We start from the raw sequence: 13,082 nt of genomic DNA on the forward strand, positions 1-13,082 counted from the left end.
CAAGTTAAACAATTTAAAGGTAATGCTACCAAATACTAATTGAGTGTATGTAAACTTCTGACCCACTGGGGATGTGATGAAAGAAATAAAAGCTGAAATAAATCATTCTCTCTACTATTATTCTGACATTTCACATTCTTAAAATAAAGTGGTGATCCTAACTGACCTAAGACAGGGAATTTTAAACTTCTGACCTCAACTGTATATATATGTACTGTATATATATATATATATATATATATAAAATCACACACACTGCCGAGTTCCAAACTGCCTCTGAAAGCAACATCAGCACAAGAACTGTTCGTCGGGAGCTTCATGAAATGGGTTTTCATGGCCGAGCAGCTGCACAAGCCTCAGATCACCATGCACAATGCCAAGAGTTGGCTGGAGTGGCGTAAAGCTCGCCGCCATTGGACTCTGGAGCAGTGGAGACGTGTTTTCTGGAGTGATGAATCACGCTTCACCCCCAGGCAGTCCAACAGACGAATCTGGGTTTGGCGGATGACAGGAGAACGCTACCTGCCCCAGTGCATAGTGCAACCTGTAATAATGGCCTGGGGCTGTTTTTCATGGTTCGGGCTAGGCCCCTTAGTTCCAGTGACGGGAAATCTTACCACTACAGCATACAAAGACATTCTAGACGATTCTGTGCTTCCAACTTTGTGGAAACAGTTTAAAGGCTCTTTCCTGTTTCAGCATGACAATGCCCCGTGCACAAACAGAAATGGTTTGTCGAGATCGGTGTGGAAGAACTTGACTGGCCTACACAGAGCCCTGACATCAAATTCACCTTTGGGATGAATTAAAACTCGGACTGCGAGCCAGGACTTATTGCCCAACATCACTGCCCAACTTCACTAATGCTCTTGTGGCTGAATGGAAGCAAGTCCCCGCAGCAATGTTCCAACATCTAGTGGAAAGCCAACTACATATTAATGCCCATGATTTTGGAATGAGATGTTCAACGAGCAGGTGTCTACATACTTTTGGTCATGTAGTGTGTATATACAATGCTATATTTGTACCACAGTGTCTTCATAACTCATCTTCTGCACATCTATCTCTCCAGTGTGCAATTGCTATATTGTAATTATTTTGCCACTATGGCCTATTTACTGCCTTACCTCCCTTATCCTACCTCATTTGCACACACTGTATATAGACTTTTTCTATTGTATTATTGACTGCATGTTTGTTTATTCCATGTGTAACTGTGTTATTGTTTGTGTCACACTGCTTTGCTTTATCTTGGCCAGGTCGCAGTTGTAAATGAGAACTTGTTCTCAACTAGCCTACCAGGTTAAATAAAGGTGAAATAAAAATAAAATAATGGCAGATGCACACTGATGCACATGTGCTTTGCAAGGTTGCAGAAAGGTTTGCAGCATGGAGAAGGTTATTTTCGCTGTAGTCAGTTGAATGTGAAATACTTAGCTGGAAAGTGGAAGCTAGGTGCTGGCAATTTCTTAGCTAAACTATCTGGATGACTGTTTATGAACTTCCGTTTGTACCACCACAGTCAAGCAATGCACGAGTTGAAAATATTTAACACGTGTTACACCGAACGCACCGCAACCTAGTGTGGCATCCCCAACCTAGCGTTGCGGACTGCTTATTTGACATTGGAACATATTTTAAAACAAACATTTAATTCAAATGTAGATTAGATATGAACAAATATCATTGTTAATGGTTAGACAAATTATATTATTATTCATACATTATTCATAAATATAGGTTAAATATACTACAGGTTAATGATACTTTTCTATTGCGTGGAGGACTTTAATTTGAACCACTATAAATTCCGTGGCCCGGAAGTACTTCAGTGTTGCTGACGAGGTGCTGATGGGTCGATGTCAACTGGATGAAAATACAAGATCTATCGCTTCAATACACTGGTAAGATTGTATGAAGCCCGTCAGTCTGCACATTAACTAAACTGGAACTAGTAGCTAGTTTTGGCGTATGTATTATTTTCAGGCATGACGTGCGATTTGCAAAGTTAGCAGGACTGAACTAGCTAGCCAGCTAACACGAATCATATCAGATAATAAATTACCCTAGCTAGCCAACTTGGTTAATAGCTTTTATTGCAGTGATTATTGTCTGTTTTTAACTTGATATAATAGACTTGATAGCTAGCGTTAGCTGTGACGAGGCAGTATTTCTAACCTATAACGGTATTATACACCCATACTGTTACATCAGAGTTTCTAAATCCAGAGGCGCAAATTGCGAGACTTCCGGGAACGTTCGCGAAACAGACCAGGCCTGGGTTTGAGAAGGCAATGAGAGAAGTGAGAAAAAAAATCTTCCTTAGTTAATTTTTTTCGAAGTCTAAAGACACAACCTAGATTCGAACCAATGTCTTAAGTAGTTGAACATGTTATTACTCCAACCTTGTGAAAGTGACAAACTGGCACGTTTTCGTCAAGAACAACTTTATATCAAAGGAGTGCCTTTGATTTGACTGCGTGCACATGCGCTGTTTGGCGCGAGACGACCGATCTTTTTTGTGCATGAGCTTAGCTATTCAACGTCGCCATGGCATCGCCTTTAAGTGTGATCGGGGATTTCTAATTGAGAAGCAGTTTCTTCCCGTCTTTGGTTACATGCCTGAACCAGAATCTGGGTGTATAGCGGATGTTGAATATGGCGATTCTCCATTAAACCCAGGAAGCAGTTTAATGTTAAATCGGGTACAATAAGTTTTATATTGGATATTCGTTTTTTTCTATCATCAATAGTTATTGAACCAAGCATGCCATGACTGAAAATCGAGAGAGGCTATACGGTGTCGCCTGGTGCCTAAATGGATTACGTTTTGTCGTGCAGAGAGAGTCCATCCTGATAAGCCTTTCCCAGCCAACAACAAATATTCCCACAACTTTAGAATTTTCCCTTAAAGTGGAAACTGACAGCATTTTAATTACTTTGCAGCTAGGAACACAAGCATTTCGCTACACCCGCAATAACCTCTGCTAAATATGTCTGTGACCAATATTTGATTTTATTTCCCAGTTTATGCTGCAAAACCAACTTTATAAGAGGTTTTAAAAATAGGTTATGTTTGAATAAACATTCCATGATGTACACTAAGGCATTGTCAGAATGGATGGATGCTGTTCAATGCATGATTCATATAATTCGTCTAACTTTCTTGGTTGTCCAAAAAATATAGCTATCAAGTTGTAAATTACAGCTGGCCTGGTACATTATTTGCAGCCTCCATTCAGGATGCACTGTTTGTTTCAATGACTCAATATTTTGGACATAAACGGACGAATGTAACTCAGGCTGGGAATGTCAAGATCATCAAACTAGCAGGGGCAAGGATCACAAGTCAGTTATAACGTGGCTAATAGGCTAGTGTATCTATTAAACTTGGGCGGTATACCTTTATACCGGGGTATTTGGCCTACAAGCCCTCAGTCCAGCCTCTGTCTGCAATAGGCTGAGAGTCTGAGCACTGATGGAGCAATTGTGCGTTCCTGGTGTAACTTGGGCAGTTGTTGCCATCCTGTACCTGTCCCACAGGTGTGATGTACCAATCCTGTGCAGGGGTTACACGTGGTCTGCCACTGCGAGGTCGATCAACTGTCCGTCTTGTCTCCCTGTAGCGCTGTTTTAGGCCTCTCACAGTACGGACATTGCAATTTATTGCCCTGGCCACATCTGCAGTCCTCATGCCTTCTTACAGCGTGCACAAAGCACGTTCACGCAGATGAGCAGGGACCATGGGCATCTTTCTTTTGGTGTTTTTCAGAATCAGTAGAAAGGCCTCTTTAGTGTCCTACGTTTTCATAACTGACCTTAATTGCCTACCGTCTGTAAGCTGTTAGTGTCTTAACGACTGTTCCACAGGTGCATGTAATTGTTTATGGTTAATTGGGAAACAAGCATGGGAAACAGTGTTTACACCCTTTACAATAATCTGTGAAGTTATTTGGATTATCTTCGAAAGACAGGGTCCTGAAAAAGTAATTATTTTTTATATGCATTGTAGGTAGGTTGCACAGTGGTAGAATAATGTAAAAATAGGCCTATGCCAACTACACATCATTTCTTTCATAAGCTTTAGCCATTTTTTTTTTATTTTTTTTAACTCATTAGATTTTTCCATCTAGGTATTGTTTGCTCAATTTCAGTTTCTGGCCAACAATATTCTTTTAATTCAAAATAAATCTGTGAATGAGAATAGCATAGACCTTGACTTTCATAATTATTCCCATTTAAAAGCTGAATCTTTAGGACATTTTAAATACTTTATTAGAATAGTTTGGAAAACACTTAACTTTTTAATTTAATTGTGGCTTTGAAGCTAATTTCCTACACATTTTGCCGTGTTCTAATTCTGAGTGACTCAAACATAAAATAAAAAAAATCAATGCCCCATTACTTGAATTTTAGATTTTCCCTGACTCTTAGTTTTATTTAGATGATTGTTAGTTCTCAGATCTTATATATAAAAAAAATATATAGCTCCATCTTTATACAGTTTACACAAAATGTTTTACCACCCGAAAATTGTGTTTAAAATAAATACACATTGTTAAAAAAAAAAAAAAAAAAAAAAAAAAAAAATGTAGTGGTGGCAACGATTTGGCAGCGGCAGCCCACCGCTGCTAAATGAATATATGGAACGCAATGCTTTATCTTTTATTCTCTCTTTTTTTGTTCTCTCACTAACTCTGTGTGTGTTGTAGGTGAGTTCGGGTGAGGATGACAATGACTCACGTGGGGGCAGTAGTTGGTGCAGTAACTGCAGTGATGGCCATCCTGCTGCACTCCTCCATTCACAAGATAGAGGAGGGACACCTAGCTGTTTACTACAGGTATGATCCATGACCCCCAACCCTCTGTCATCCATTCACCAGGTAGTGAAGAACTGTGAATAGAAGGTTCATATTTTTGGTTAATTTCTGTGTTTTTAGAGGAGGAGCTTTGCTTACCACACCCAACGGCCCGGGATACCACATTATGATGCCCTTTCTTACCACCTACAGATCAGTACAGGTACTACCTCTCTTACCTTTGAACCCTGACCCCTGACTTCTAACTCTGGCTACCACATCATGCTGGCCTTTATTCCATCTACAGATCAGTTCTAAAAAAAACTTTCTCTTCCAGACGACTCTTCAAACTGATGAGATAAAGAACGTGCCTTGTGGAACTAGGTAAATCTAGAACGGTTGCGTGGTGTTTCTGAAAGGTGTTTGTGTGTGGCGGAGGACGTCGACCATGTTTGTGACCATGTTTCTGGTGTGTTCTCTCCACAGTGGGGGAGTGATGATCTACTTCGACCGTATAGAGGTGGTCAACATGCTGGTGCCCTCATCTGGTAAGACCTTCAGAACTACTAGCTATCAGGGTAGATCCCTAGGACACACCTACGTTGTCCCCGTTGCTATGTAGGTGGAAAGGGGGGGTGACGTTTCTACATTCCTAGTGTATACTAACCTCTCTCTCTCTCTGAAGTGGTGGACACGGTGAAGAACTACACAGCTGATTATGACAAAACTTTAATTTTCAACAAGATTCACCACGAACTCAACCAATTCTGCAGCGTACACACTTTACAGGAGGTCTACATCGAGCTGTTTGGTGAGAACGCACTCACTCACTTGTATAGAAAGTGTCAACAGATATACATCAGTGTAACTCTCTTTTCTTTCTCTCCTGCGTCTTGGTCTGTCAGACATCATTGATGAGAACCTGAAGATCGCGCTGCAGAAAGACCTCAACTCTATGGCGCCTGGACTGACGATACAGGTACACACACCAGGGTTGGGGTCAATCTCACACACAAACACCAGGGTTGGGGCCGATTCCAATTCAGGAAGTAAACTTGGCGCAAAGTTGTAATTTCACTTTACTTCCTGATTTGACTGAATTAAATGGGAATTGACCCCAACCCTGACACACACTCACCTGAGTGGTTGGGCGAATTCAGCAGGAAGTGATGTTTTGGAACATTCAGATAATAATATGCCTCTCTGACATGTAGAATAAGGAATCGTGTCAGTGCTATTTGTGGCACGTCTATCTGCAGCGTTTGACAACCAGGGCCCTAAAGTTAGCACCTGCCAAATGCGGGTAGATTTTGGCATTGGCGAGTAAGATGTCTATTTCACCAGCCACGTTGGAGGGTGGTTTGTGTTCTACAGTGGCCAAGTATGATCACATTTATAGCAAAAATAAATGCTGCAGTAGCTGTTTTCAAAGTATTTCTGCAGTTTTTGTTTCATAGCTGGTAAATGTATCACACAAAGTCAAAGCACCACACTGAACAAAAATATAATCTACTTTGACCATGTAGCGGTGGTCAATACGTACAAAAAGCTTATTTCTCTCAATTCTTTTGCACAAATTTGTTTACAACCCTGTTAGTGAGCAATTCTCCTTTGCCAAAATAATCCATCCACCTGGCAGGTGTGGCATATCAAGAAGCTGATTAAACAGCTTGATCATTACACAGGTGCACCTTGTGCTGGGAACAATAAAAGGCCACGTTAAAAGGTGAGGTTTTGTCACACAAAATAATGCCACAGATGTGTCAAGTTGAGGGAGTGGAATTGGCACGCTGACTGCAGGAATGTCCACAAGAGCTGTTGCCAGAGAATTGAATGTTAATTTCTCTACCGTAAACTGCCTTCAATGAATTTGGCAGTACATCCAACCAACCTCTCAACCGCAGACCACGTATAACCATGCCCTGTCATGTGAAATCCATAGATTAGGGCCTAATGAATTTATTTCAATTGACTTTTTTTCCTTTATATGAACTGTATCGGTAAAATATTTGAAATTGTTGAATGTTTATTTTGGTTCAGTATACGAATTTTACAATGACCTATCCCACCTTGCGCTGCAACACTGCCTGGCTTGGGGCTGTGCACATGTAAAGAGCTGAGTGAAAGATTCATTTTTAGAAGTGCTGCGCACAGGTATAAAAGTCTCATTTACTTCAAAAGAAAGTCTACTAAAGTGAGACTGTTCATGTGTTTCTTGGCTATTTACATTTTTGTTCACAAGCTAGGTTGTTTTTCAATGTTTGGGAAGAGAAGACAAAGCAGCTACTAGTCACACATTCTCACAGGCACAAACATGACTCATGTCACATTACCACGGTAATCTCCCACCCTTAAAGGGGCAGGTGCCATGTTTTGTTTCTTCTGTGTTCTTTTGGTTAAAAGACTCGGAACACCAAAAATGAAATTAAACAGTATACCACAATTCTTTATACTCGTAATGCATGTATTGTTTCAGAAACATTACAAAGCATGTTCATTTGTGTTTTGTTGGTGTAATTGTAGGGGGGAGGGATGTTGGGCTGGTTAAAAATCTGAGTGGCTGGTGGACCAAAAATGTAATGTTATGCCCTGCGTTCGGCTACTGAACGGGGCTCTGGATTGTATATACTGAGTGTGTCTCTTATGTCCCAGGCTGTCCGAGTCACCAAGCCCAAAATCCCAGAGGCCATCAGGAGAAACTTTGAGCTCATGTGAGTGTTCTCACTCTCTCTCTCTCTCTTTTTCATTCGTCCAGTGTCTCACTCCATTTCTTTTTCGTTCTCTATTTGTTTCGTTATTTCTATAACCCTCCCTGTGTGTGTGACCTTCTCTCTTTCTCTCTCACTGTGTGTGTGACCTCTCTTTCTCTCTCACTGTGTGTGTGTAGGGAGGGGGAGAAGACTCGTCTGTTGGTAACAGTTCAGACTCAGAAGGTTGTGGAGAAAGAAGCTGAGACCGAGAGAAAGAAAGCCGTCATCGGTAACGTAGCAACACTCCATCTCATTAGTATACGCACTTACAGTATACAACCAATTTTTGTGTATCTGAAAACAACCTGTACATCTGAAATAACTGGCGAGCTAATACAACACAGGTTGTATTTTGTACTCCCTTCAAAACCGTAACACTATATACTCTCTCTTCCTTTCCCCACCGCACACCGCTGTCTTTCTCTCAGAGGCTCAGAAGCTGGCTGAAGTAGCACAGATTCATTTCCAACAGAAGGTGATGGAGAAAGAGACCGAGAAGAGGATCTCTGAGATAGAGGGTGGGTGTCTGTGTGTGTCGTCTGTGTCTGTCTGTGTGCGTGCATATTAATGAACTCTGTGTCTATTTCAGACACTGCGTTCTTGGCAAAAATGAAGGCCAGGGCTGATGCGGAGTATTATACCGCAGCTAAGTTTGCTGAAGCTAACAGGGTATGACATGTCTATATATATATATATATATATATACACACACACACACACACACACACACACTCTGACATCATCTCTCCCATCTTTCCAGTTGAAGTTAACACCCGAGTACCTTGAGTTGATGAAGTACCAGGCGATAGCAGCCAACAGTAAGATCTACTTCGGCCAGGACATCCCTAACATGTTTGTCGAGGGACACAGCCCTACCCAGGACCCTGAGCCCCCAAAAGCCTCTGAACAAGCCAGACACTAAGGTCCGAGACTAGCTGTCAGTCGAAGGGTTTGAGGGACAAAGGAATGTGAGGAGTCATTCCCCTAATTGGGGTGCGTAAGGCTTTAGTCTTAATTCTATCGGCCAGAGAGGGGGAGGGAGAATGGGGATTGGTTAAAAAAGGATGGGGGAGAGAAGCATGGAAAGAGAAATTAAAAATAAATATTTAAAAAAAAGTGAGGGGGTGGGGGAATCGCAGGGAGAAAGATAGAGGGAGAGAGCGAGCGGGTCTGCACACCTGTGTTGAGCAGGCAGTCGGTGGGAAGGATCAGTAGAGGCATTAATGCTGATATCTGGGCTGGGTTGAGTGTCAGGCAGGTGGCTCTCAGGCGCCCTGCTCTACATGTGCAGCTTTGCATCGGATGCAGCTCTTGGCTTTGTTTTTTGGAATTGTATGATTTTTTTTTGTTTGTTTGATGCTTTATGCAAAATAATGAATTTATATTTAACTTGAACATTAAATTCAGCCTTACTGTCTAATTTTGTTTTTAGCCTAACTAGAATGTAAAGAAGGCAACACTAATTCTGAACTAAAGGGGTTCTGATTCTAAATGGGGGGTGGGTTTATTGGTACTCAATCTCTTTCTAGTCATCCACAGTTTGTGTGTTTGCATGTGTGAGAGAGCAAGAAAACAAGCAAGTGTGTGTGAGCCCATACTCCACTCTAACCCCAGAGCAGATCTGAGCCAGGACAACGAGACACTACAAACCTTCAGACTCTCTGTCGGCACACATGGGTTGGACTTCTTGTAAGCGCATAAACACCCGGTGGAACTCCTTAGAACCTAAGTGGTTCTATTATAACTCTGGGGGGGACTGAGTGAAAATAGTTTTTCTGTAGTGGGCCTAAGGGCTGCGAGAGGACTGGCTTGTATTGCCATTCTTCGCTAAAGGGCTTCTGGGTAGTGTAGTCTTGGTGTGTATTTTCAGTGGAATAGTTGTAGTTAGATGGGTTGATTTTCTGTTTGAGGGTGAGGTGAAACAAATGATCTAGGATCGGGTAACCTGGCTGGCCGAAAGACACTGACGTCAGACTTGCCCTTATTATTTTTCTGTTTACTGTGAAACACCTCCAGTAAGAGAATACAGGACTACTAATATAAGGGCTGTTGACTGTTTGCCTGGAACCACTACACGTCTGCTTGTTTGACTGGGTGTCGATGTAGAGTGCAGTGAGCCATGTGTGGCTATTGAATGCAAAAGCAGACAAACTGGCTCCGGCTACATTGACACAGGTAGAGCGGAAGGCCGACGCTTCTCTCACGCCATAGTTCCGTTCGAACTGAGCTGGCTCTGATATTTTTATTTTCACATCGTCCATTTCAACGTTTTCAGCATGATTCCAGGCCAACAACTGTGGTTGTGTAACCAAGCCAGCTCAGTACATCTTGATTTTACTTCACTCGGTTCAGCTCGGTAGTTTATTTTAGTTTGTATTAGTAGGTAGAGAGGTAGCGTTAGTGTTAACTCTCAGGAAAGAGCTTGAGGTGACTAGTGACTTAGGCAGACAGCGTCATACTGTATAATATATATATATATTACGTGTATATCTCATATACGTGTATATCTATATGGCTTGTATATCCCTATATGGTTCTTTATACAGAATGGCTGTAGTGCCACATTCAGGCTCAGAAATGACAGGTGTAGGAATTGACAGGTTTACAGAGATAGACTTCAGTTCAGTAAAGCTACTAGGGCTCTTCAGTAGATGAACCACCACTAACAGGGAAACTACTCTGGAGGAGTGTAAACACAGTGGGTTCACAGAGTTAGCCAGCGAACTTTGATCAACGCTCAGATCTAGGCTAGCTCTTGAATTTCAGGTTCGTTAAGAAAAACTCTTATCAGTCGTTTGGCATGTTGAGTGAGTCAGTTACTGTGCCAATTTCAAGTGTATATAAATTTGGAACATGAATCCAGAATATTTAGGAAAGTTAGCTGGTGAACTCCTTCAATCGTGCCCTGTGACATCACGCTACCGTGCTGCTGTTTACTGTACTTGATCTCACCAATCGTCTTTCTCCTATGGCATTGGTGGCGGGTTTAAATTAGAAAATGCAGAAAAGGATGGAATTAAATTTGTCATGGAAATAATTAACCCGTTTTTGTGAATGTTACTTTTGTACAATTTTCATAATTTGAACGGTCTTATTTTAAAAGATTTATATGCAATTGAAAGTTCAAGTTTTGACAATGTTCGAATATGTAAAATAAAACCTATTTTGATACCACAATGTGTGTCTGTGTGATTTTAAAACTGCAGCCTGAAGCTGGGTTTTGTCTAGTCACAAAATGGATGAAAATAGTCAAACAGTGAGTGAAACGAGGTAGCCTAAAATTTTACGTTGTACATTTTAAAAACAGTGTGCCCTAGTGCCAGTGAAGTAAAAAAAAAAAAAAAAGTACCACTTAAGTAGTTTTTGGGGCATATGAACTTTACTATTTATATTTTTGACAACACTTTCTTCACTAAATTCCTAAAGAAAATAATGTACTTTTTACTCCAAACATTTCCCCTGACACCCAATAGTACTCATTACATTTTGAATGCTTAGCAGGACAGGATAATTGTCCAATTTATACACTTATCAAGAGAACATCCCTAGGTATCCCTACTGCCTCGGATCTGGCGGGCTCACTAAACACGACTGCTTCGTTTATAAATTACAGTGCATTATCTCTTGACTTTTTCCACACTTTTATGTTACAGCTTTATTCTAAAATGGATTTAATTGTTTTTTCCCCCATCAATCTACGAACAATACCCCATAATGACAAAGCCTAAACTGGTTTTTAGACATTTTTGCAAATGTATTAAAATATAAAAAGATCACATTTACACATTTACAAGTATTCAGACCCTTTATTCAGTACGTTGAAGCACCTTTGGCAGTGATTACAGCCTCGAATCTTCTTTTGGTATGACGCTACAAGCTTGGACAACCTGTATTTGGGGAGTTTCTCCCATTATTTTCTACAGATCCTCTCAAGCTCTGTCAGGTTGAATGGGGAGTGTTGCTGCACAGATATTTTCAGGTCTCTCCAGAGATGTTAAAGTCCGGGCTCTGGCTGGGCCACTCGCGGACATTCAGAGACTTATCCCGAAGCCACTTCTACATTGTCTTGGCTGTGTGCTTAGGGTCGTTGTCCTGTTGGAAGGTGAACCTTAGCCCCAGTCTGTGGTCCTGAGTGTTCTGGAGCAGGTCTTTATCAAGGAACACTCTGTACTTTGCTCCGTTCATCTTTCCCTTGTTCCTGACTAGTCTCCCAATCCCTGCCGTTGTGAAACATCCCCACAGTATCATACTGCCACCACCATGCTTCACCGTAGGGATAGTGCCATGTTTTCTCCAGACATGACACTTGGCGTTCAGGCCAAAGAGTTCGATCTTGGTTTCATCGGACCAGAGAATCCTGTTTCTCATGGTCAGAGTCCTTTAGGTGCCTTTTTTAAGGATAACTCCAAGTGGCTGTCATGTGCCATTTACTGAGGAGGTACTTCCGTCTGGCCACTCTACCATAAAGGCCTGATTTGGTGGAGTGCTGCAGAGATAGTTGTCTTTCTGGACGGTTCTCCCATCTCCACAGAGGAACTCTGGAGCGCTGTCAGATTGACCATTGGGTTCTTGGTCACCTCCCTGAACCTGCTCGGCTCTAGGATGAGTTTGGTATATAAAAGGTCCCACAGTTGACAGTGCATGCCAGAGAAAAAAACAAGCCATGAGGTCGAAGGAATTGTCCGTGTTACGCTTTGTTAATATGGGTTATGTGTAGATTGAGGAAATCAATTTATGTAATAAGGCAGTAACGTAACAAAATGTGTAGAAGGTCAAGGGGTGTGAATACTTTCCGAAAACACTCTAATTTAGTTTTTATATTTTATTTATTACAGAGGTTGGGACCTCTGTGTCCTCATCCATAGCTATGGTCCTGGCAGGTGGTCCGCAGCCAGATCTCTAAATATATATATATATACATATAAACAATCGCAGCAAAAAAGAAATGTCCCTTTTTCAGGACCCTGTCTTTCAAAGATAATTTGTAAAAATCCAAATAACTTCAAAGATCTTCATTGTAAAGGGTTTAAACATTGTTTCCCATGCTTGTTCAATGAACCATAAACAATTAATGAACATGCACCTGTGAAACGATCGTTAAGACACTAACAGCTTACAGACGGTAGGCAATTAAGGTCACAGTTATGAAAACGTAGGACACTAAAGAGGCCTTTCTACTGACTCTGAAAAACACCAAAAGAAAGATGCCCAGGGTCCCTGCTCATCTGCGTGAACGTGCCTTAGGCATGCTGCAAGGAGGCATGAGGACTGCAGATGTGGCCAGGGCAATAAATAGCTATGTCTGTACTGTGAGAAGCCTAAGACAGTGCTACAGGGAGACAAGACGGACAGCTGATCGTCCTCGCAGTGGCAGACCACGTGTAACAACACCTGCACAGGATTGGTACATCCTAACATCACACCTGCGGTACAGGATGGCAACAACAACTGCCCGAGTTACACCAGGAACACACAATCCCTCCATCAGTGCTCAGACTATCTGCAATAGGTTGAGAGAGGCTGGTTTGAGGGC

At 41.6% G+C, this 13,082-nt stretch overlaps 1 protein-coding gene across 1 annotated transcript; it reads left to right on the forward strand.

Annotated features, from left to right (window-relative positions):
• Positions 1-1,797: 1,797 nt before the first annotated feature.
• Positions 1,798-10,726, forward strand: erlin1 (ER lipid raft associated 1). The gene is made up of 12 exons (XM_055901795.1): positions 1,798-1,904; positions 4,713-4,841; positions 4,941-5,022; positions 5,137-5,183; positions 5,286-5,347; positions 5,485-5,610; positions 5,705-5,778; positions 7,452-7,510; positions 7,687-7,778; positions 7,978-8,067; positions 8,139-8,218; positions 8,310-10,726. The coding sequence occupies exons 2-12, from the start codon at positions 4,729-4,731 to the stop codon at positions 8,469-8,471; spliced, it is 987 nt and encodes a 328-aa protein (XP_055757770.1). The 5' UTR covers positions 1,798-1,904; positions 4,713-4,728; the 3' UTR covers positions 8,472-10,726.
• Positions 10,727-13,082: the final 2,356 nt, after the last annotated feature.

Source organism: Salvelinus fontinalis, chromosome 37 (assembly GCF_029448725.1).
Source record: "Salvelinus fontinalis isolate EN_2023a chromosome 37, ASM2944872v1, whole genome shotgun sequence".
Lineage (NCBI taxonomy): Eukaryota > Metazoa > Chordata > Actinopteri > Salmoniformes > Salmonidae > Salvelinus > Salvelinus fontinalis.